Source organism: Eurypyga helias, unplaced genomic scaffold (assembly GCF_000690775.1).
Source record: "Eurypyga helias isolate BGI_N326 unplaced genomic scaffold, ASM69077v1 scaffold28187, whole genome shotgun sequence".
In the NCBI taxonomy this organism is placed as follows: Eukaryota; Metazoa; Chordata; class Aves; order Eurypygiformes; family Eurypygidae; genus Eurypyga; species Eurypyga helias.
In genome coordinates, this window is record NW_010260214.1 from 61,709 (window position 1) to 87,528 (window position 25,820).

The 25,820-nt window shown below is 38.4% G+C and overlaps 1 protein-coding gene across 1 annotated transcript in view; it reads right to left on the reverse strand.

Annotated features, from left to right (window-relative positions):
- Nucleotides 1-25,820, reverse strand: part of LOC104512117 (breast carcinoma-amplified sequence 3) — a gene marked incomplete at both ends in the record, with an annotated part of 102,026 nt that overhangs the window by 61,191 nt on the left and 15,015 nt on the right. Inside the window, 2 exons of the mRNA XM_010154971.1 lie at nt 3,722-3,798; nt 7,702-7,809. Of these exons, the coding sequence (XP_010153273.1) occupies nt 3,722-3,798; nt 7,702-7,809 (185 nt within the window). The remainder of the gene's footprint in view (nt 1-3,721; nt 3,799-7,701; nt 7,810-25,820) is intronic.

The window sequence follows — 25,820 nt, forward strand, 5'->3', positions numbered from 1 at the left end:
GCTTGTGGTTAGGCAAGTCTTTGGAGACTTTATATACAATAAAGTACTCTGACTAAAATCTGGAAAATTACCTCTTAAGGCTCTAGCTGTACAGCATCAATAGAAATGTGGTGCCAGCTAATGGCTGCAATAACTGTCTTCATCCCTGGAGAATAACGGATGGAGAATATATCAATATGAGGAGTGGAAGGCCCAGAGATACTGAGCAGGCACTAGTTACGGACACAAAGATGATGCCACATGCATGATGTTATCTGTGATGATCTTTACTTAGGGCCCAAGGGGTGGGAAGGATATTCTTTACAGAGAAGAAAGTATCCATCAGGCCATATTCATAATCATCAACGTTCCACTAAGCAAGCATTTTTGGAGAAGGGTTGAGGGAGCACTGATGTAATAGAAATCAATGAAATTCAGCCTTTCTGCATCTATTGTTTAGAGCAAAGTAGGGGAAAAAAGCCTGTACATCACTTTTGTTTCTGATCGTTCAGTCATACGACGTGTTCAGAAACAGGCTCTGAAGGAAATCCTAAGTGAACCACAAAAAAACCCAACTCTCAACTGTTTAAAAAAATCTACTTAAAATCCACACCTTGACATTCACAACTACCAAAGGAAACACATTCTTCTTATAAGCATCAAATTACTTTTTTTAGTTTGGCCATATTTTTTTTTAGTTTGGCACACTTAAAAGAGTGCAGGCTGCAAAATTACTGTTTGGCTTTATCGTCCCCCTGATGCAAGTCCTTTCCCAACAAAACGGAGCTGGCTCCAAGCGGAAGCATAGCAGAGCACAGCAGAGAACAGTGCCGTATCAAAGTTACTGCCATGAGGTCTTTGCAGACTGATGCCTTGCCTTAGCAGACATTGAAAATAAGAATACCACACAGGGTAGATTATAGGATATGCTGGTAATTTTTCTAAAATATCCAAAGTAAGATTTCCCTTCAAGTTTAAGCACCTGTCTTAAATTCACACACCAAGACTGGAACACGTCTACGCTGAGGTTTCGTTACAAAAGGCACAAATAAAGCATGCTGGCTTTCTGCCATTCAAGTCAAATCAGTACATTTCCATCTAGTCACATACGGGGGGGGGAAAGAAAAAAGATTATTACTATGTCGAATTTGCTCAAGAAAGATCAGGAAATGCAGGAGTTAAACATCCCAACAGCAGCACAAACTTGACCATGTTCTGCATCCTGAATATTTTATGGTATATTTATTACAACAATATATTAAGCTACACATTCAACCACAAAAACAAAAACAGAAAGACAAATACTACTCATCTGCAACACAGCTGCATCGGCATTGCTGAGGAACACCGAAACTCAGAATTCCTGACACTGTTTTTAACTGTGCGTTCTGTATTTAATTTCTATGTATAAATAGGCAACAACTTGGACCAGAGCTTCTGCTTAATTAGGTTTGCTTTGTAGCGGTCTCAGTAGGGTTCTAAAGCTCTCCCGCCACTCAGCTGATACGGATGGAAGATGTGATTTCCACGTCACCAAATCTTCTTGAAAAAACAGATTTTCTTTTTCTACACAGTGGTTTACACCGCAACAGAAATGTCTTTAAAGAGCCAGTGATCCTAATTTAATTTTTTTTTTTACCTCTTAACCCTTCACTTCGCACTAAAAGCAGTCAGATAACACAGCTAAGAATCTTCTTCATGATGAAAAATTCCCTGAGCAGCCAGTGACATTCCTACTGCCACTGCCTGGCTGAGGTGCATCAGGATGGACCTGGACAGGACACTGGCTGACTGTCCTGCAGAGCAGGGATGCTCCATTAATGCAGAGAGACCTGTAAGACCTTGTGCTGAGCATCCTTTTCAGGGACTTTTCCAGTTTAAACTGACACTGCTCCTTCCTAACTTAAAAAAGAGGCAGCCAAAGAGCCCATTATCGGCCAGTTGGCCAACTATCAAAAATCTACGCAGCTAACTAGGTAGCTCATTTACATCAAATTTCAAACACATCAGAGTAACGTAAGCTGTTAAAGATATACTCTTAAGTCGAAGAGATTTCAGCACATGTGAAATCTGAAAGCTTAGACAAAAGCTTTACTGCAGCCTTCAACATGCCAGAGCATAACACCCGCTTGATACCATAAGCTATTAAGTGAACCAACTAAGCTTCAAAATCCTCAGGACAGCTATTCAGCAGCACAACTCTGAGAAACGCATTCACCTCGCAGAAAAGCACACGTCTCTTTGTCCAGTCACAGCCCATCACCGGCCACCGGCAAGCTGGGGTGGCAACAGGTAAAGAGCTGTGGTGGCAGCAGCTCCAGCTGTCTGCTGGGTCCTGCAGCTTTCCAAAATGCCCAGTGCAACATGAGGGATGCGTTTCGCCGAGCTTCGGAACCCCAGAACCAGAACAGTTTGAGAACATCTTAAGTTTCTCCTATTAAAAACACAGCATGGCTGGAGAACTACCCTGTGAATAGTGACACTTCAGGAGTTGGGATTTTCAAATAATTCGATAAGTAACCTCCCAAAGCTTTATTTTATCCTCTTTAAATTCCACTGCGGTTCCACAAAACGCACAGTAGATGAAAAGTTATGGTTAGGAACAGGATATTCCTGCTCCTCAAAATACAGACAATTTTAAAAAAATAAATTGCAGTATCTTTTAAACAACAAACACCTGGAATTAGAAAAGCACAAGAATTGACAAAATACACAGTTATTAGTGAGGTGGTGGGGGTTTTGGTCTAAAATAAACAAGGTTAATTCTCTTTGGGGGAGTAACCAGGAGGCGTGAGCAATAGGAGGACACAAACAAGCCTTTTCCCATCTGGCTCTCCTTGCTGAACCCCAGCAGATTCCTGGTATCTCACAGCCATGTATAGGAAGAAACTGACACCTATTGGCAACTTTAATATTACTGCATAACGCTGCTCTGCTTCAAGCTCTTACATAAACGGCTTCTAACTTTTCCTTTAAATGCACAGATAATATAAAAAGATAATCCAGAACTTTTCCAATTGTGACTGAAAATACAGCCAGGGTATTTCAGATTCTCCTTTTTAACAATAAAATCTTGATTCTTCCAAAGTGAATTCTGATCCCTCAGTAACCTCCAGAGTTTAAGAGGTTGATAACTGATAAACAGCAGCACTAGTCACTAGCTGCTTGGAAAGATTTTCATTTTTTGTGGGGTCAATACTTTCTTGGTGTTTAGCATTACACAGGCACCAGACACAGTCTTGGGAGCAGGTGAGCGACATCCTAATCTTAAGCACATCCAGTGGCAGGGCAGAGTACACATCGCCGAAAATGTACTGGGTTTCTCTTCTAACATCTGCATTACAGATGCTGGGCAGCCAAGGGACACTTCCAGCAGAGGAACAGCCTTTGGAGAGCACCTTACTCATGACAATCAATCACCTGCTACTGAGAGGCCAGTCATAGGGTGCAGATGGACAAGGGGCAAAACGGACAGAAGAATTTTTCAGCTACCTGTGGATGTCAGTATCGTGCTCTTCCCAACAGTGAGACATTAGGTACAGCAACAACAAATATGCAAAAGAGCCAAAGCAACACTTGGGGTTTGGGGTTTTTTTGAGGCAACACATTTCCTGAAACTCCAAATGAAGTCATGGAGACTTGCTTTGAGGATTTAGAAGTAAATTTAAAAAAAAAAAAAAAAATCTGTTTTCGACAAATCTACCACTAGACAAAATAGACTGAACCCAATTATTATACATACTTGTAACGAAGAATTTTTTGGTGAAAGTACAGCTGTCAAAGGCGGCAATTTTCTCTTGCAGGACTACAACAAGAATCCTGAAAACACAGAAATGGAACACGTACTTTGAACATTAAATGCATTGGTTTAAAGATTCAATATCTAAATGTAATTATTTCAAAAGCATCAATATAAATTCTACAGTGATAAACTGCCAGGTTACCAATACAAGGCAGTTATTGAGGATTCTCTCTCATCCCAACCACATAACCTTCGTTTCAGGAAGTACACAGATCTGATACAGAACAACACAGCATATTTATGATATACCTCCTGCAGTAAAAGCCCCATTAAAAAGAAAGAATGGAATTGCAAGGATCCTGAATTACTTTCAGTGACTCAAATAACAATCAAATCAACAATCAGTAGAACACAGGCTAAATTTGAAATATTCCCATTGCCCATCTCATTGCAGATTTATTAAACCATCTTATTTACTGAAAGCAAGGGGTTTTTTTCATACCAAGAACATCAGCACATAAATACGGTTGAGACAAGCAGGACTGGTGTCAATTAGCAAAATTACAGATGTATGTTTATGTATTCACCCATACACGTACACACTTTTATTGCAAAATACTTTTCATTACGCAAAATGAAGTAACAGCACAAAAGCTGTAACAATGGATGAAATGCTGCTGTCTAAAGTAACAGAGGCCAAATTTGGAAAGTGAAGCACCTTGAAAGCTTTATAACTAGAATACATCTTCTAGGACATTGATTACTCCCCAAAACCAAATTCTTAAACTCTTGAAAGAACCACCTGGGAAGCCTACAAATAGACAAAATCTACCAGCTATCTGGAGCATTTAGCAATATGACACAATTAAGAATCTGATTATTTGCTCATTAGGAAGAATTTGAGACAGTATTTATTTTAATTAGCTAATAATACGGAGCATTATGAAATGCTGTTCTAATAGTTCTAATTGTACAGATATTACGTGGCCAAAAATTTATCTCCATGACTAAAACACACACCTAATGCTTTATCTGAAAGTTATGATTGCATGTAGCAGTATAGAATAATATTTAAAAGGATTACGAATCACATCAGTCTCAACACATATCCTTGGGTAAAGGGTGAGCTCCTACCAATGTGAAACCAGCCATTAAGTCCTCTCTTCTTTTTTTCCTATTTTTAACTGTTTAGCAACAAGAACACCTCCCTCCTTATCCCGTGAGAGCTCAATACCTGTAAGACTCTTCAGTGAAGGACTACACCAAAATCAAAATCTATATCCTGCCCACATGTTTGCTGATGTTTTCAGATGTATAAGTAAATCTTGAGCCATGATTCCAGCTGAAAAACTGTACTAATGCTCCTCCAGTAGGCATGATTCATCTCTGTGACAGCCATTTCATTCTATGGCTTCTGCCAGCACACTTGGTAAGTAACCGACTGCATCTCTAGTGCCCAGGATGACTCCCGAAGCCTTTTCAGTGGGTTGGTGTAAGACTAGCTGCTCCCTGATTTTCAGACAAAAGTCACATTTGGAGATTTGCAGGCCTAGCACGGGAAGCACACACACACTTTCAGAGCAGCCAGCTTACTTGCCAAGAGAAGAGGGCAGACCATGCAACTCGGCAAGAGGAATTCGGATGTGTTCGTCATAAAAAGAAATGAATGTAGGGTTTCTTATTTACTTGTAGCTCTCATTGTGAAAAAGATGCTTCCCCACCCCCTTCCAATTTATAAATCTCAATTTTTAAAAGTTATAAACCCTGCATATATAAATTAAGTTTGGACAAAACAGTAGTTTTAGTCAAATGACACATCTCCAATTGCTTAAACTGTAGGAGAGAAAACCAAAAGAAAATCTACCAATTCTAAATTCTTCCACAAGGCCTAAAAGAAAGTTAACCAATAAATAATGGAAGGACTTTGAATGCACGTGCAAGTGTCATGTATGTATAGAAAACCTGTGTATATTTGATTTCAGTATTTCCCAATCCTGTAGATTTTTGTTTTCTACTCTTCAAAGATGTACTGTCTTTCTGCATAAATGAAACCTTCCAGATGGATGATTCTAGAGTATAAATACATGAATAATACACAGTTTCCCTTTCTTCTGCAACCCAAGCTTTATTTTCAATTCAGATTTTGGACTCCATCAGTCTATACTACAGTTAACGCACCATTAGCACTGCACTTGGCCACATTTAATGCATTTTCAATCTGAAACAGTGAGCTTTCCTTGGATAATAACAGAATCTGATACGTTCCAGAAAAGCAGCTACCCTGGATACAGCCACATAGCTTTGAAGTAGCTTTTCCATTTTTACCACTTAGGAAAAGAAACATTAGCACCTGGAAAGACTTTTTAGTTGGGAGAGACTTTGAATGATGATTTGCCTTTGGACTGTTTTTACAATTGGATTTCTCTGCTGCTAGAAGGCCAGACTGGAAAGATTTACTATCACCACACTGTACACAAGGGAACTTTAAATTTTTCTAGGGACAGTTGCACAGATAAGTACTGAACTCTTGACAGCTTTTAAAGGAACAGTGACCTATTCATGGCACATAACTCTCACCAACTCAACCACTACAGTGAAGCTCTTTTTTTGATGCAGCAATCATACCCACAATCCTACAATAAGCAGATTGACGGGGATAACAAAAACTACCACCCTTTACTACTTCAAACATTCACACAATCAAAAGAGCTTTCTCATCGTTAGATGAGTTGTGCTATTAAAAGGTGTTTGTTCAGTAGTACTGCCCTTCTTCTGTAACTTAGGCTTCACATAATTGTCATTAATGCTTAGATTTTGATGGTACAATGAGAGACAAATGTCTGTTTGACAAACCCTTTATGGCTTCAAGGGCTGGTGGTGTGGTTTTGGTTGGGTTTTTTTTTTTTTAAACAATCTCCAACACCACTAACTTCTGTGAGCTGCATGAGTTTGATGACGTACTCGTAAGCTTCTGTGGTCTTCACATACGCAAGTACGCTACCCACTGCCATCCAAAACAGGCACATCAAATGTTTTATTTTCTGATGTTTTGTTCCTAATGATTCGTGTTATTACGGCACCTTCCTCACTGAAGGACGACCAATTCCAGCAAACAAACGTGCATTGCCAAAGAAATGTCTTCAGTCAGCCCTCTAGCTTTAACAGAGGAATCGCATTCCACCGCTCCCGCAAGGTACCTCGAGACACACAGTGACTACCAACAGCAATAGCTGGGTGAAAGGAAGCATTAAAGCAAGTAGCACAATCACAGGCTTTGACCAAAGTCACTGCATCAAATTCTCTCATCAGGAGTGCCAAGGGATCGAGACCCTCGTGTAGGAACCCTGAGTTTTTCTTTCTGTCTTAAAAAGATGCAATAAATGATAAGGGTGTTCAGTTCTGTGTGTCTCAGGAGAAATGAAGATCTGAAGGTAACGGAGGAAAAGCTTGAAGTGGTGATTCTACAGAAATAAGGTATTTTCAGGCGGATGCTCTGCCTTCTAAGCCATTTTCTCTCAAAAATTAGGTGACAATACCCCAACAAAGAGATGCTGCTTTGTTATTTGATGCACAGGAACATTATTTCCTGTTAACCACAGAGTGCATGCTAGGAATTTTTTGGATGTGTAGGAAGGTGATATATCTGGCAGAACAATGGAACACAAGGAAAAAGACACAAACCCTATAGTGCTCTATACTGTTTAAACTCTCAGTGATCCCATTTCTCCATCTGTAGGTAGATGACAGAGGATTCCAATGATTTCTGCTCACTCTCATCACAACTGGAAGAAGCTTAAATGATTTCAGATGCAAAATGTTTTGAGGTTCTTGAATGAAAGCCATCAGAGAAGCATACTGTCGTACTCAAACTGAAGTAAAGTCAAAATAATAAAAACAGGGAGCACATTTATAAGAAATTGCATTCATTACCAAATTTTACATGCCCTAACACAGAAAGCTTATATAGGAAATATCCTTACCTTTGATTGCAATGCAGATCATAAATAGGAGTTTTGAACTGTATGGACTTGACCATCTCTCCTGTTCGCAAAGAATAAAGGTCCACACAGCAGTAAGGTGGGCTTGTGCTAAAACAAATTAAAAAGAGATTTCAGTGGAAAGAAGGATTTTTTGTAAAATTATTTTCAAATTATTTCTGCCTCTCTATGGTATTTAGCACACTAAAAAAATTCCAGCAATGTGAGCAGAATGCTGGAGAACAAAGGATCTTCTACATTAAGGGAATGGGTGATTAAAAATGAATTATGATTTCCACAACAGTCAAGAACTTGCATTATGCAAATAATTATCAAGTACTTAAGTCTGCTATATCACAAATAAGACTATGGAACATGAGATCTGACCAGTAAAATACAAACCCTTTGGTAGGCATGAAGTTATAGACTACATCCTAGTTATTTAAAAGACATTCCGCAGAGTAACACTTTCCTAAAAGAATACTTCCTTCAGTGTGTGCAACAGCTGAATCCTATGACCTGATTTGATAGAGACACATTACATCTCTGATGGACTTTTGTTTGCACTACACAGACCTTTTCAACTGCTTTGTGTCACTTTTATCATTTTAATATAAATAAAACTCTAAGGCCATTTCTTAATAAAAAGGCTTCCTTTCTTTTGAGAGGGAGAAAGTGCTGAGTGTTCTGATAGGGCTGAGGAAGGTAGTGGTGGAAACCATTTTACAAGCAGAGGAGAGGCTTTGATGTGGCAGTTCTTTTCCATAACACCTTTTTTCCCCTCCAAAAACACATTAAAACGTTGGCTACTTCTAGGTCAACGAATACGAAGCAGCACAAATTGCCAGCTGTACAAACATATACTAAGTATTGGTAAAGGAGGGTGTTTCCCCTTGGCATATCTGTTTTATTTTACAGAGTTTAACACAATTCCTGACACAACACTTGCTTGTCTTTTGGATCGGCTCAAGCTGCTCAAGAATATTCTGGAGAACCGGAGTACAAATGCCAACTGTTTACCTCAAATGCCTCAAGATAACAAACTGGAATATACAGTAAGTATGCAGCAGAGAAACTATATACAATATATGTACAGAAAGACAGCTGTCAAGGAAATAATAGAAAAAAGTTTTGACATTCTGCCTACTGAAATTCTTCCCAAAATATACATTTTTCTAGGCTAATAACTAGAGGGTGCTATTTATTACTTCTAAGCACTTCAAAGGCCCTTCAAAAACACTTTTAAAACCGTGAGATTCAAGTCCAATGACTTTACATTAGAAGCTCACTGCCGCTAGAAAACGCGGAAAACCACAGCAAGGTCTACGTACAAACATTTTGATTTCAGTACATTTATCCCTCACAGGAAATTAATATTTTGATAAAAGGGTACACAGATTCTTATTTCAAAACAAAGATCACAGAAGTTCATGTAGCTGAAATTATATTAGCATAATTGATACCAATTACTATTTCCATATTAGCCCGCGTTGAACAGATCCATTTGGACTTGACATATAGCTAGCTGCATGACTCCAACTGATGTACCTTCCAATACATATTGCACCAACAAAATTAAGGGTAATAATCCTGTCACTCAAATGAATCATTATTATTATGTCATACCTTTCTTTTGGCTGGTCATGGTAAGACCATTCTACCAATGCTTTTTTAAACCACACTGGCTGAAAACCAGTAACTTGAGTCAAGAGCTAATGATCAAGTAGTATTATGGACTAGGCCAGAAGTACTCTGAAATTCTACCGAGTTCAATTCAAAAGTCCTCCTTCAAATGTTATCTTTTTTTTTTTTTATTCAGTGGTACACTGAAATCTATGATCAGAGAATAGTATGCTTGTTATTTTTGTTCTCTGAAATAAATACAAAGACAAGGTCAAATACATTTGAGGATGCTCCTAGGACCTAATCAGCAGAAACAAATGGCAATAGCCAGAACAAAGTCATGCTTGTAGTCTTTTCCTGTTTCACAACATCTCAGCATTATCACAAATGTTCAGATAGCCGAAAAATTACTTTCTCTGGAAAGCATCTTCAGCTAACTCCTTTATCTACCAACTATGACACTAAAGGGTGGAAGCACAAGCACTTGGCTCCTTCTTTGACAATCCTTTCAAAGGTGGAAAGGTAAAAAAAAGTGTTTCTATCACTAGAAAAGACTTCTCTTTACTGTTTCCTTCCAGTGACTTTAGTCCCTCACCCCACTGAAAGTAATGGCTGTTACAAACCCCATTTGCTAGTGAACACTCAGTTCAGGAGACACCACATTCACTAATTTACCGTAACTTAAATTTATAAATTATACTCTAAAAGCTGTGTACCCTCAATGAGGAATGATAAAATGCTACGATCCATAACGTCAAATTCTTTTTTGATCAGACCTCAGTCACAACTCAGTAATATGTTTTCAACTTCTTGGGGGGAGGGCAGGGAGGGGTTGGAAATCAAGGATTTCAATTGAATTGTTCAACTGAAATCCCTGAATTGCAAAGGGTTTCTACACGCAGCAGGAGTCTACATACACCAAGGATTCTCCAGCACAGCCAAATGTCACTTCTTTTCCCAAGACATTATTTCTCAACCATTCTACAAGTATGAGCTTATTGAATGGTCTTTCTTTACCCTCCTTTGCATCTCCTCAGCTAGCAGCAAGATCAATTCTTCTACAACAGTATGAGGATTACAGGCACAGATCTAAGGATTCATTTCTCTGTCACAGCACTTAAGCAGTTGTAAGTGTACCTTGATTAGGCTACACTACTCACAGGCAGTACTAAGAGCTTGTGTATCCTCCCCTCCTCCATTTTCAGGGATGTCAAAAGCTCAGGCTCAGTGGTTCTGTGCACTTTCCTTTCCCAGCCTCTGATATGTAATGGATTCTATACAGACCCATTTTAGCATATTAAATCATCAGAAAAACAGACTTTGTTCTTTCTTTCTCCTCTAGAGGAAATTGTCCCACAGGTTAGTTCACCGAAAGGGCTTGGTGAAAGGTCTCACAAGCATAGAAGCAAGAAAGCTCAGGAATTGAGCAATAAAAGACATGCAATAAGGTTGCAAAAGCTTGAACTAGCTTGCCACAGGAGTTGCAGCACAGTTCAGCTTTTTCTGACACTCCAGGACCTCCACTGAACTCGTCCTAATTCCCAATCTTCTTGAAACAGGGAATTCAAGGATCTCCATGGTCCATGTTTCAGAGCAAGCCAGACTCAGTGTTCCCTTCACATTCTTAAACTTCAAAATCTGAACTCAGTCCTGGATATAGCTTTTAAGAGCTAGACATCTCAACTCCTTTTAACTCATTATTTAAGATAAATTTGAACCCAAACATGCCAAGATCCAAAGCAGAGCATGAATGCGTTTCCTTTCTTCCACAGCATTTATACCACACACATTATTCCATTAATCTGTTCCATTACCACACAGCAGGAAGTTTTACACTAGGCAAGATGCCCTATTAAACACAGCAAAAGTTACTGTGTTCAGTAAGACTACACATCATTATTGACAAACATCCTGTAGTCCTTTGCAGGAGCTCTAGAAAAATTTACTCAGGCATAATGCTTTTTTCTAAATAATTTCCTTCACTAAGTTATCAATACACAGTCAAATATTAAGCAACACACCACGTATGAGGACAAAAAATAACATTTAGTAATCAAAGTAAGTATACCTAAATTTCAGCTACAAAACCAGAAGTATCCAAACTACCACAGAACACCACCAAACCCACCTCAGATTGCAAGACAGAGCCCCACAAACTTGCAAAAGCCACTCTTCACAACTGGAAGTTCCTGAAACCTTAGAACTGTACAAAACTAAAATTACAGCATCTTGCCCTGCTTCAGGAATAGAGTAATGAGCATTAATTTCATCAGAGGATCATACAGACATTGCACGTAAATGTGCTTGAAACACGGCAGTTGATGGCCTACGCCAGACTACGCTGCCAAACGACCATCATTTGGGAGACGGCAAGTCAGGGAGACTTCTGTCTCTAAGATTTTCTTCTGATAAACCAAAGGTTCATGCAAGCCTCATCGATGAGAAAGGTTCCAGTCGTATTTCAGTGCACCAGTGATTATGTAAAGGGGAGAGATTAAGACAGAAATGTGAAAACACTGGGGTTTGCAGTCTAGTGATAACATTTTGTCACTAATAAAATTCTTGCTAATTACTCCCACAGATTATCAACATATTTTTGTTCTGTATCCTGGTATTACAAATAGTTGCCTAATGCAGAAATGTCAACAACACAAATTCAAACACCTCAAAACGTTGGCACTAATTATAAATACAGTATAAATACAGGCAGGCCGGTATCTTCTTCTATTTGACTGTTGCAGTGCAGGGACAGAAGAAAAATAACAGATGCTTTGTACAGCTGGCACTTGAATACATCTGTGCTTATGCATCACAACCCAACTATCACCTCCTCACAGATTTGTCAGCCATGAGTCACACCGTCTACAAAAGCTCTGTGTAAAATGTTTGCATACAGAGACAAACATACTGTACAAACGACACACTTTTTACATTGGGAAAAAAGGAGAAGGCTGATGAAACCAACACGAAGCCAAGGTTTTCAGTGCCTAGAAGGATTTTACTGTGCCTGCTCAGAAGTGCTGGCTTTCCTCCCTGCTGCCTCTCGCCACCCTGCCACCCCACTCCAAGAGATACTGGACATCAAGTACAGAATGGCCTCCTGAGTCCAGAAAGGAAAAAGATGATTGACAGGCTTAAAACTGAAATAGAGCTTTTGCTGGAAAAGCTGACCACCAGACCTTTACCAGGCATCCTTTACATGAGGTGTTTCCAGGTAATTACGACATTTTTTAAAAAGATCACCTCAGGATGGAAGCTGTTTGGCCAACACAGTGCACCATTCTATATTTTGCACCACCTTCACAAAAGGCAGGGCTAGAATCTTTACAAAAAGAGATCAAGGGAAGCGTCTCCATCTACCAACTTTTTACTCTCCATAAGCTTGATGACAGAGACAATGATGTCACTTGGGAACAATGACAGCAGTTATGGCATCGTAACGCATTTTAGATAGTAATAAAATTGCTAAAATAACAATTACAACCTTAATTGGGGAAAAGTATAAAGTTATACAGGATACTGTTACAGTAGAAGTATTTTTTCACCTACTGTCCTCAATATAGGCTCTGCAAATTTCTTTTGAAACAGTCGATTAATTACTATTAAGAGCCAACGTGTTAATGCATTGAAATGACAAAATTAATTAAAACTTTAGAAAAGGTGAAATTGTATGAAATTATTAATGAGATCATGTGAAGAGATCAGTATCTGACAAATACTGATAAAACAGTCACTTCTCAAGAACATGACATTCAAGGACCCTAGGCAGTAACAGTATTACAAACAGGCTACCAAAGCTTGTCACAAAAAGCTGTTCTAAAGATTAGTTAACCTCAGCATTTGTTTCTTCAGTTCTTACACCTTGACGCCCTTTAGTAAAGGACTGGTTCGCAGACAACCACTACAGCATTCCCTACCCGGAGTCTCTTTTTGGTAACCTGACTTCATGACAGAATAAGGGAAATAGGTTATTTCCAGCTGCTAAGGATAAACTGATCCTCGTCGAAGGTGCCACTCAGCAGTATGCTGCACATCCCCCTCGCCTGCTGAAACTGCAGTACAACGAGCTCCATCTTGCTCTAATTACACCAAGAATTACATTACATCTGCCTTGCTCTATAGCCTTACAAGGCAGTTTCTTTCTATATTTACTCAGAACAAATATTGCACATATTAGCATCAGGTTTTCTGCAGTAATGAGCCCTTTCTTTCTCTTTTATAGTTTCCACATTAAATAAAAAGATGTCTTCTTCCATCATGTACTGACCTTCCTAATGTGCAAAGCAACATAAAGTTTTCTATAAGAAAAAAAGTCATTAAAACCTCCACTGATGAGCATCCTTAATCTAACTTACGACAAAACCAATGTCTTTCATTTAATCACTATTACAGTTTTGATACTTCCAGATATTATCTGGCAAATTATTTAAACATTCAACAAACTCAAATTTGATGGGACTGGGCTGTGAAACTGTATGAGATACTGTACAGTGGAGAGGAGCAGTCTAATGCCATCTCTACCGACCTGAACAGAATGATGTCCACTACCTTCTGAAGTTAGATTAAAAAAAACCCAGATATGACAAAAATTACAGAAAATGTTCTGCCAAGTACAGCTGACTAATTTATTTTAATAAAGACTAAAATGGTATTTGATGCTGCAGAAAGTAGAGAACACTGCTTCCTCAGCAGCTAGAAAACGCTATTTCCATATCTTGGAAGCCAAATCTTGTTTTCCTTATGCACAGGAGTATCAACTGATAAAAAAAGTGACCAATCCACAAAAATGGAATTACATTCCCTGGGAAAGGCTAATAACATTTAAACCTAGAGAGGCTTGAAGCGTTCCAGCATACGCTGTGCAGCGCTAAATTAAACAGCAATCACAAAACCACCTTCAGACAGCAGGTTACGTGCTTCCAGTCAAAAGCAGTTTGACTTTTACCAGACACTTACATATTACCACTAGCTTATACAAAACTAAAATGATGAATTAAAAAACAATCTGGCAATTATTCTGTCACTATTTGTCTGTCATCTTTAAAGTTTTGTTTCACAACAAAAAAACAAAAGCGCTCTATTTTAATATCAGTGTTTCACAATGAGGTCAGGTGACTAGTTTTATTATTCTGTTCTGAAGTACGATTTTGTTTTCAAAAACATCACCTTTCACAGTTTCTAAAAAACACAATTGTTAGCATACATCCGTGACTGCACTGCATGTTCCCAGGCTTACTTTCTGTTCTACTACAGCCACACCAGTACCACTCTTCATTATCCACATACGTTTCTCCTGTGAGGTTTCATTTATTTGCATGCAATTTGCAATAATCATCTTATTCAAGCCTAGTAGACCCGACATGGAAAATAGCCTTTTTTCATTACTTTCAGTGTCTTTAAGAAAGAGGTAAAAGTATTAACTTATACTGAGGCCTTAATCAGAAAAAACAATAATACAGCAGTGTCTTACTAGGCCCAGCTTTAACATTCTGTGAAATTTAACATTTACAGAAACATTTAAACATTATTTTTTGTCAAGTGCCTTAAAAAGAATACAGCTTCAGAACTTATTTCACAGAAGATTATAAAAACAAGACTATTATAAAAGGTTATTTCCCCATCAAGTCAGAAGGGACTAGAAGTCATCACCTAGACTTCTTGTCTAATGCAGGCCATTACGTTTCACCTAGACAGCTGTTCTTATACCTCGCTCAAATGCTTTAAAAGCAATTCAGCCCTGGCACTGAGCAACATGCCACGTGCAGAACACAGGAGAGGGAAGAGCGACAGCAAGCCCAAGAAACCGGCTGGACAACGTGTGCCCAAGTGATCTGTGCAGCAAGCTGCTCCAGAAAGATTTTTAAAGGTTACTACTCTGTAAATCATCAGATCTACCATGAAGTTACTGGTAAAGTAACTTATATCCATATAGGAATGAGGAAGACCCTGGCAGTGACACAAGTTTCTAAGCAGCAGTGAGGTGGTAGAGATCAGCTGGTAACCTGTTCTAGCTGTGCTTCTCTCTGATGCTTCACAGGAGAAGAAAAGTAGAACAAAACCAGAGTACAAGTACAGAGTTAGTTGTATATTGGAAAAACTCCTTCCTGAACCTTTACACTGGGAAGTTAAAGCTTGAGAATGGATTATGATCTTTGTAATAAAACCATTAGCATGTTGAGACCACAAAGGCAATTCTGTCCTCCCCAAAGCCCCTGAAGGAGGTTTGCTCAGATTAACAGGTTTCAGTATTAGAAGGATCACCTCTTTCCAGGCCCTGCACAAAACACCCCAGAAGCTCAAAGAAGTTTGTTTTTACTGAACAACTTAATCTTGTCTTAAATGACTTGGAGCAACAACAAGTCCTCTGTTTTTACCGCAAGTTGTTCCAAAATATCAATAATTTTTTTTAATGAAATTACTTGTTATTACAAGACAGAATATTTACATACTCTGCTTTTCAGCTTTCTCAACCACACAAAAAAGCTCACTGCATTCGGTTATCTTTTCCATAAGTCAGTAAGCATCCAAAGCAATCCAATCACTACCTAATCTGCAATAAAGTGAAAAACATTTTTTAAGCCTTGTGTTGTCACGTTTGTTTTCCAGCACCAGCACATTATTTGCAGTCCTCCTTTGACCCCTCTGCCATACTGCAGTATTCTCACTTCCTTTCTGAAGGATGCACACAAGAATGAAACTCTTGATCTTTGGATTTTTTTGTTTGTTTGTCATGTTATTTATTCCTTAAATACCACTTCAGAAAAAGCTTTCATTAAGACTTTCACCATCTAGTCCCCTAAAACTCCCTGGCTCTCTCCATCCCAACTTCTCACAATAAAAGCTTGAAAACTGAACTCTAAGTAATTTTCTAATTTTCATTCATGGTACTTAGAGTTTCATTTAAAATCAGGAAAAGCAGAGTAAGATTTCTGAGAAAGTGACACTTCCCAAAACTGTGTGTGTAACAGTAAAACACAAGGCAAAGACATTTTAAGCGTACCACACATTGCAAAAACATGGAAGCACTTAGTTTTAAATAAGAAAAACCTGTGCCAATCTCAGACACATGTTACTAAATCTAATCCTTTAAATACAAGAGAGGAAATTATTTGATATAGCTCTAAAATATTTGTGTTGAATACTGAAAGATACAAACTTTACTCTTGCATCTTCCTCAAATATTTTGATCAAGTCTGTCAGTCTACTAAAAAAAAAAAGCCATCTTACCCTCTTACATCACCACCTCTGTAGTCTCATGGGCATGTAATGAAAATATTTTCCAAACCACCACCTTTGTTAAAGGTAAAATACAAGTCTCAGCCTGAATAGCAAAAAAATGAGATATCAAAAGAAAACCTTATTGTTGGGTTGTGTGGGGAAAGAAAAAAAAAGATGGGGCGTGTGATTGTGCCAAAACAACAACTAGACAACAGGTAGTACAGCCATCTGTGTGTACAATATACCAGTAAACCATGAACTTTTTGAACAAAGGAAATAGATAAAAGGTGAACTAACACATATCAGTTCCTGTGCAGCTCTATAGCAGGTAGGCAGAACAAAACTGCAAAGAACTGGGAAGAGAGGTACCACTCCTTTCCAAGTCTTCTGATGAAAATTCTTGAAAAAGAGCAAAACACTACCTGAACCATTGATTTCTATGTCTGACCAAAGCTAATGTTTAAAAACTGCATTTATCATTTTCCCTTCTACTTTTCTGATTTCAAGGACATGTATTTTGTTTCTGTAATTTCCCAAGTGAGGCATTTCTTCACAGTGTGGAGTCCAACTGTGTAAACGACTCAGGACTGACTCAGGAAGAGCTGGTTGCTGTCTCCGTGCGTAACTCAGGTCGTGGTCTGTGAGAGAACTTGAGGCTTGACAGTGATCTGCTGGTCCTCAAGGTTGTAAACCACTGCAGGAAAACTACCAGTACCTTGGTTTTCTGTCTCTGCAGTGACATAAATCCCTACCCTCAGGTAGGGTGAAAATAACTATCTTTTACCACAAGATGTAGCAGTGCATAAGGCTTTCCTACTTACAGGCAAATTTATATAATCTTAATTAGCTGCCCAGCTATAAATTCTAAAAGACAAATGTGTTAAGCAACCAAATTACATCTACTGAAGGCAAAGTTATGTCTATTTTATCTTTAGCAAAAGTGATTCTTAAAGAAGATAAAACTTCATTAAAAGGCAAAACCTGTAACTAAACAAGTTACACTGCCATATGATTACAAGCTTTGTAACACTGTTCAAATAATACTTAATGACAACAGCACATTAAAATAAACTTTGTCAAGCTGATAAATTCTTGGCCTTATTCTTCATGTCTATCGTCATGTATATGTTACCACTTGTAAGTGGTTTTAAAGTGTTCTACCCAGTCCTGTACACATTGTCTTTTTCAAGGGTAATCCCATTTTTATAATCTATTAACTCTTTATCAATTTAATTAAAGGTCTATGGTAAAAGATGCCTACCTTTAGCAAAACATTTGCGACAGCGTACCTTTGGAAGAGACCGAAGAACTTTTAATAAAAAGCCAATTTCATGACAGGGAATTGCTACTGCTGTTTACTTCTATACTCTCCATATGGCTAGCTAAGGTAATGAATTAACATCTGGCATTCACTGATTTTGAGGAGAAAAAATAAGTTGTTCACTCTCTATGCATATTCCAGTCTCTCATGTGTTACAGAAGGTTGCAAGCCTCAGTTTCTTCCACCAGATCCCTTTTTTATTTAAAAAAAAAAAAAAAAAATTTACACTATTTTCTGTTGGCTTCGAAGCCAGCCTCCTCTTCCCCACTGCTGTATCCTTTTTTATCCGTTCACTGGCTGGCATTTGCTGTCGAGTGTTAGATATACAGACTCCTGCGAAGCTCTTCTAATTACCATGCCCTGATTCAGTTGTCAAGTGCTGCTTCTAAGTGGCAAGGCCAGTACTCCCCTCCAGGAGATCAAGTGCATCCACTTAGCATAACAATAGAGCAGAACCACGTACATCCACACACAAATAGCATTTATCACAGTGCCGTGAACATACAAGACACTTCACAAAAACACACAGCAAGAGAAGTCCTAATTCAAAAGGTTTATTATCCAACAAGGACTAGAGGAAGAACATAGGTGTAAAAAAAAAAGACTGATGCATTACTAATGCAGTGAGCAAGATATTGGAAACACAGTATTTAACACCGACTCATCCACAGACAGGATATCCTAACTTTAGTAGGCAATACAGGTATCTCATACCTGTGAAAAATAGTTGCCAGCCCATTTTTACACGTTCGTATCTGAAAATTTCAGACACATTTCAAATGCTCAAAGCAGAGTACCATGGGCCAAATCTGCAGTTATGTTGAACTGTGTAATTCCAGATATTGCTACTTATTTTTAAAAGGTATCAGAAGATGCCCTTAGTTACACACAATATATATAGAAAGTTTTCCCTTTAAAATATTTAAGGATGTTCCATCTTGTTGATAAGTACAGTGTGGTTACATGCAAGAATAGAAAATTCTACTACCAGCAAATTAATCTGGAAATTAATATTGTTTTCTGTAAGGAAAAACCCTACATACTACTCTCCTACTAGCATAATACACTGCATCTGTTTCTTAAAAGAGATAAAAATTATCACCAAAGAAATAAGCTTCTAAATCAAAATAGAAAGCATATACCAGATCTTTGAGATCTAAACTTTCTTCTGACTTTAATCTAAAAGTGCAATACAGCTACACTTACTTAGGCTACTAAGAGTTAAATGTGGGAAAAGAGAAATACGGGGAACAAAGCTCTGTATTAAAGTGAGCGCCCACACAAAAGCTAAAGTTGGGGTTTGAGTTTTGGTTTGTTTTTTCCCCCTCAAATCAATGAAGACAGTAACATTTAAACAGACTGATGGCTGTAGGGAGATCTACCACTCTATAAATAAGCTTGACACATTCATTCAAAAAAAACCAAACTAGTATAAAGATTAATGAATTGTTCCTAACATTTTACTTAAAACTGAAAGATCAAAACAAATATAATAACGTTTCCGACATATTTCTGTGGACGAAGAGCATTAATTCTCTCACTGAAACTATAAAAAAAGTGTATCGTATCGAGTGTTCACAGGTGACACACTACAGTTACCTGAATTGTGTACCATTGCTCTGAACTTGGCGTTCAAGCATTTTCAGGGTACCTACTCACCTAAGTTTATGATGCTTTTCTTGTATGATGAATTAAAAATGCAGATACATGGATTCCTGCCACCCCTTCCTATACGGACTCATACTCCACCACGGCTGAAAGCAAGCTCTTCCCACTCTACGGTTAGTACAGGATGGTACACCTAACTCCTGACCAGCTGGATACCGACAGACTTCTCTGCTGCAGCCTCTACAACGAAGTTCCCCCGAGTTCCCACAGCTTACCATAGCTCTGTCAGCAGAGAAGACACAGCAAAATGCCTGTCAGGGAGGGCACAGGACAAGGTCCAGTTATTGAGAAAGCTGACAATTCTGCACTAAACAAGTGAAAACCAAAACGTTCATTTCAACGTAGCAAATATCCAACCTACTGAGACCTTTCCTCACCAGTTTTGTGCACTGCCATCACCTGCACCTTCAGGTGAACAGTCAGGTGCCACTGCTGATGCAATGAGGTTTCTCTCAAGCGCGTACCACCGTTAGTGGGACGGGCAAGACTCCTGCTCGAGTACAGAATGAAAAGTTGTTTCCACTCTTGGGACTGTATGGGGGAAGAATATGAAAATACACATTTTCTTGACAATCCTGGAACAGATGTTTTGAACTGATGGCAGTCATGGGGTTTTTTCAGTTCTGAGGACTCTCCACAACTATTATGTCCACTTCTGTTCAATTAAATCAATAGCTCCTTTGTTTCCTATCTGCACTTGAGGTGTCAGACAGTGTCCGACATCAACAAGAACAGGAAAATTTATGAGTAGGCTTTATCCACAAATTGTTACCATAACAATAACTACAAGAACAATACCATCAGTTCAAGGAGAAAAGTAAAAGGGAAGGGGAATCCTCAAAAATATTAAAATGCTTAGCAACCTCCAAATTACTCCTCAGTCTTGGCAGCAGCTGGCTCTTCCCACATTCCGCATTACCAGCGGTACATAACATGTTTCTACCATTACGTTTTCAGCCTGTAACAACATTACTCATTCTCATCGGAGGAGACTTCCTAGATTTCTTTGTGAGGTGTTGGGGTTTTTTTTAAATTTCTAAATGCATGAAGCTAAATAAAGCCAGACAACAGCCTACAACCTGCCTTCCCGTACCGCAGCATGTTGTATTACATTGCTTCATCCTGCGGCATGTGGCATGCCTGTCGCTGAAGTGTAAAATATAGCACAAGCTGGCTTTTCAGCTGTGGCGTGCCTTTGCAGAGAGACTCAAGTGTGACACACTTTCCACTTCACCGAGACATACCACATGTTACAAAACATAGCTGTCCCATCACATTTCAAGTTAGTTAATATAGGAAGATTAGCAGCATCTCAAGAGACTTGTTTATCTACAAGGCTTACTTGACCAGAGCTATCACTGAGGAAGAGTACATCTGGAGCTCCACTTTGCAGATCAGAATGATTTTCTGGTATATCTGGACTAAATTCTGTTCTTGCGTGTAACCAAACAGTCCTTTTTGTAGAAAAGATAATAACAGATGTAAAAAATTCTGTAAGTCTTGAAGGGCATGAGCAAAGATTTACTTCTGAGCAGAATACAACTGCATTTGTCATACCTCTATCAAAGATTAACATTTCTGTTAACAGCTGATCAGGCTTACAATCTGCTAGACGCATTTCCTCCAGAGATGCAAAATGAAATAAATTTAAGACTTGCCTTGTCATCCTTCTTACTGTCAAGTTTCACCACTGAAATAAATGCATGTGATTTGTATTGTAATAAATGCTACACCAATCATCAAGATCATACAAGATGGACCAAAACCAAAAATGTAGAAATTTTGCATATCAAGAGACAGTCACATGTCACAGCTTCTTAGAAAAGTAACAGACTTCTGAGAGCACAACACAGAGAAAACTGATGTTGAAATATCTCAGCTCCAGCCAAATTTCACAAAGTACGTGTAGAACCCAAAGAGCATTTGTGGAGCCACTTACAGCTTATGGTCACAGCTAGCCCCAGCATTTATAAACTGCCAATATGTATAAAGCTCCAAATCAATGCCAAATTTTTTTCTTTATTGAGGCATTTTTTATGGACAGTACTTTCTGATCAAGGACATCAGACGATAGCACAGTTAATATAGATGGCAGTTGATTATCGTGGCATAGGTACAGTAATTGTGTATATTTCAGGCATTGTTACACTTAAAGAACCCTAACAAAAGCTAAAAACAGCCTGCGAGTCAACAGAACTCGTTCTTCTGAAGCACACTACGAAGCCTGAAAAACACAGACCAAATCTTTGCTCAGCTACTGAGTGGCATGTTTCTCTACAATCTGTGTATGTCAAAGGTCCCAGCTTGCATGTGACTGATAACCAATATCCAGTATTTTAAATGTGTCTTTACCAGCAACTGTTAACGTGGCAAAAGTGTTATGAAGCATCAAATATTTTATCCTGTTGATTCTTGCAACAGATTTCTTTAGGTTTGCAGGTTTCTTTCTTCCCTTCTGTGCTTTACCTTATGATTCACGGCTCTGACGGGCCTGCTGGCATCTCGTGATCTCACATGTAATCATCACCAAGGCCAAGTCAAGCAAGCAGCTCCACGCCCGCCTGCCCCACCAATCCAACCCCCATGCAAAACCATTTTTGGGATTCAAAATTAAACACAAAACCTTGTACCAACCTGTTTTATCTAAAAAAGCTTTGCCGTTGGTGTCATTAACAACGTAAGGAGAAACTAATGGGATTGTGCAACACGTCATCACCTCCGTATTAAGTAGCCTCTGCCTCAAATGGATGACAGCAATCGTTATAAGACATCTTTCAGTTGCGTATGACTCTACTAAACCTGAATTGTTTATAAGCTAGTATATGGCTTAAATTACCATTTTTTTTTAGAAGCTTGAAACTAATCCCATTTCCAAGAAAGAATTAGAGGGTTTTAGAGTGCATATGACTGAAGCTGAGCAGAGATAAGCTTAGATCTAAGGGTTAAAGCACTTGAAAAGCACTGCGAACAAGAAAGTGTCTAGGAGGTTCTGGTCACCTCAACTAGGCCAAAATTTTCGCAAGTGCCCATTTTCTTCCACCCGACCTGATTCACTTTATGACTTGACTTAGCAGATCGTGTCCTACAGACATGCAGAATTTTCACTGTAACTGAACTCACTGAAAGCTGGTTCAAACTTAGAAAGTAGTACCTGAAAATAATTACTTGGAACAAAGAGCCCCGTGAACAGCAAAACAAACAGCCTGCATTTGTTTAAACTGGCTTTAAGGCTGAGATCCTATGTGAATTGCTTAACATGCAAAAAGGTGTTAGCTTATGTTATAGGCTTTCTCTCAGCAAAGCTAGCGATACAGCCACCTCCTTTACTGAAACACTTTTCATAAAATTCGGAGGAATTTCAGAGTTAAATGAGTGGGTATTTCCAAGAGGAATTGCAGTTGTTAAGGAAAGGCACACAGAAATACTGCATTCTCACCACAGTCACCTAATACAGCAGATGCTGAAACGGGAGGTATGATCCTTCAAATTGTGCAGGCAAAATTGATTAAAACTTTCAGTGTTTTTTTATTAATAACCCATCTGTAAAACAGGATAATTACCCTGTATAGATTTTCTATTAATAATTTAAATTCCAATTAATTTTAAAAACAAGTTTGTGAGCAACCATCCAGAAAATGGAGTAAGGGGTCTCCTCAGGTGATATTCTGAACATATTACCTAGTCAGAATCTAAAGAAAGAAGGGATTAAGCAAGATCTTTTAAGAACATATAGTACAGCTTTTCACAAAGAAGGAGCGCTCTAAATCTCTATTTTTAATTACTGAAGAAAAATTTACTGCATTAGGCATTTTAAATTAGTTGTAAATTTAAAATTTTAAAGCTACCAAATATATTCATTCTGACACAAAAAAAACCCCACACAACACAACCCAGATTGAAAGTAAGAAAAAAAATAATAATGATAGAAGGGTTTTTTGATGGATTCCACTTATTGTGTTTTGTCTTTTTCCATACTTCAGAGATTTGAAAGACTCTAATCCACACATGAATGCTTGAGCTCAAACTTCCTTGACATTTCCTCTGTATATTAAGTATTATTGAAGGAAAGAAAGAAAAGAAAGAGGACAAGGACTCCAGAGACAATAGTGTAAGGGAGAAAATGGCATTTAGTAACAGATGCAAAGTTCAAATACCATCAAGTTGTAGTGAATTACTCAAATGGCAGCAATTGTGTACCAACACAGACAAGGGCTGTAAGTTAACGCAGTTTGCAATTAGCTGCTCAAACTACGAGCAGGAAGTGACAGCCATTATTTAAGAAAAAAACATGTTAAACAGCATCTTTCAATTGATTGAGAGCTCACTATCTGACAGTGTTAGTATCCCCAGAAAGAGAGCAAGTTAAATCATTCTGAAATTTCTAACTATTTTGCTATGTACTTTAAATCCTTCTTACAGTATATAACATAGAAATAACCCTACAACATATATGAAAAGAAAATATAATCCTCAACTGTTCTCTGTGTCACATTGATTTATAACAGTTATTTCTGAGACAGACAAAAACACACAGATGCAAACAATTACTCTATTTTTGTAGGCAACAAGTGAGGTGGGTGGTAACTGAGAAATTTTGAAAAATCCTGTCACAATATTCCGTTTTTTCTTAAGTAACCCTCATCACACAACAAACGCTCGCCACATCAGAGACTTTCCAGGGCCTGAAGGGCCGCTTTGATTCCAGACCGCTGCAGGCATTAGCGGGGACGTAATTAGGGTAAAAAGTTCAACCACAGTTCCATGTCTAGAGTGCTGCCAGAAATAAATTTCCTCTCATTCACTGGTTTCTACTGTACCCTCCCTGAGAAACATATTGAAAACACATTTATCTTTGTAGAGTTTGTTCCTCTTCTAATTAACTTTATAGCGTTTACAGTATTTAATAATTTAAAGTGGAATTTAAAGTGGCCCTGGAACCAGCAGCTTTGCCTGTAATGGCGCTGTGCATTATCTTTTCCCTGTAGTGCTTCTTTTGACAAGTTACTCAAGGAAGGTATGTGCTCCAGCTGGTTTTATCGGGCTGTGCATTTAGCAACCGGCTACTTCCTTCCCTCCCTCTCCTCCCCGTATCATTACATGCACAGGGGGTTGAAACAGCAGCAAAACGAAACTACGCCTCAGCTCGGAAATCGGCTCTCCCAAACCTCCACACTATCCCGAGGATGCGTTAGAAAAGGTTTATCTTTTTACAGCTTAATAAATCAAAACTTGAGAAGGTCAAAACTACTCATGGTTCTCACCAACTGGTCAAAGTTTGACCCCAAATACTCATTTTCTTCCTTCCCATTTTGATCCAAGATTAACAGTTCATTACATTTCAAGCGTTATTTCTTACAATAGCTCACTCAGAGCAGTATTTCATGCACCAGAAGAACACCAGATCTTCCCTACCCTTGGTATTTACAAATGGAAACACTACCTCATCCCATTAAAGCTCTATCTCCTCGAATTTTAACCTGAGCAAATTCACAGAATTACCAGCAAACATTACTTCAATGTTGTAAAAATAGTTCAAGTACTTTAACATAACTATAGAAACAAGTTACAAGAAAAGATTTTGGGATCTGAAAAGCTTCTTCTGAGATGCAGGACGCTGCTATCTTTAGCACATAACATAACAATCAAATCCAACCTCACCAAAAGGAATTTAAACTGCTTTATTCAGGGGTTGAGTCTCTCAGGATCTTAAAAGATACCACACAACCTGTTAAGACCGAACTGATTTTTCCTACAATAACCAGAGAGGATAATGTTTTTCATCTGCTAGAACGGAAGGAAATCTTTGCAAGGCAGTCGATAGGATGGCACACTTTGCAGTTAATGATGCTTTACAGTTTTTCAACAGTACAAGAGCCTCTGGGACTCAATCCCTCAAAGATAACAGGAACGAGAGCCCTTTACCCAACTTAAAAGGGTCTACTATACTTTTTAGAACAAAACACAAAACCAATTAAATTAAGATTGCTCTCTAGAAATTTAAACTTACACATCCTTGACAGTCTTCAAAAAATAAGGCTGGGGAGAAAAAAAATAAAAATACAACTGCATTTTGCATAGCCTTCAAGAAAAAGACCACAGATATTTACTGAACTTCATGAAATCTATTTCATGGTGTCCAATACAATGGAAAAAATCATAACCATCTATCCAAACCATTTTTACGTGTGATTTGAAAACACCATGCTGTATTTTATCTTGAGTGGATACACCCTTTACACACTCAATTGCCTGATTCAGTCTCTGGCACCGCCCAGTGAGTCCACAGCATAAT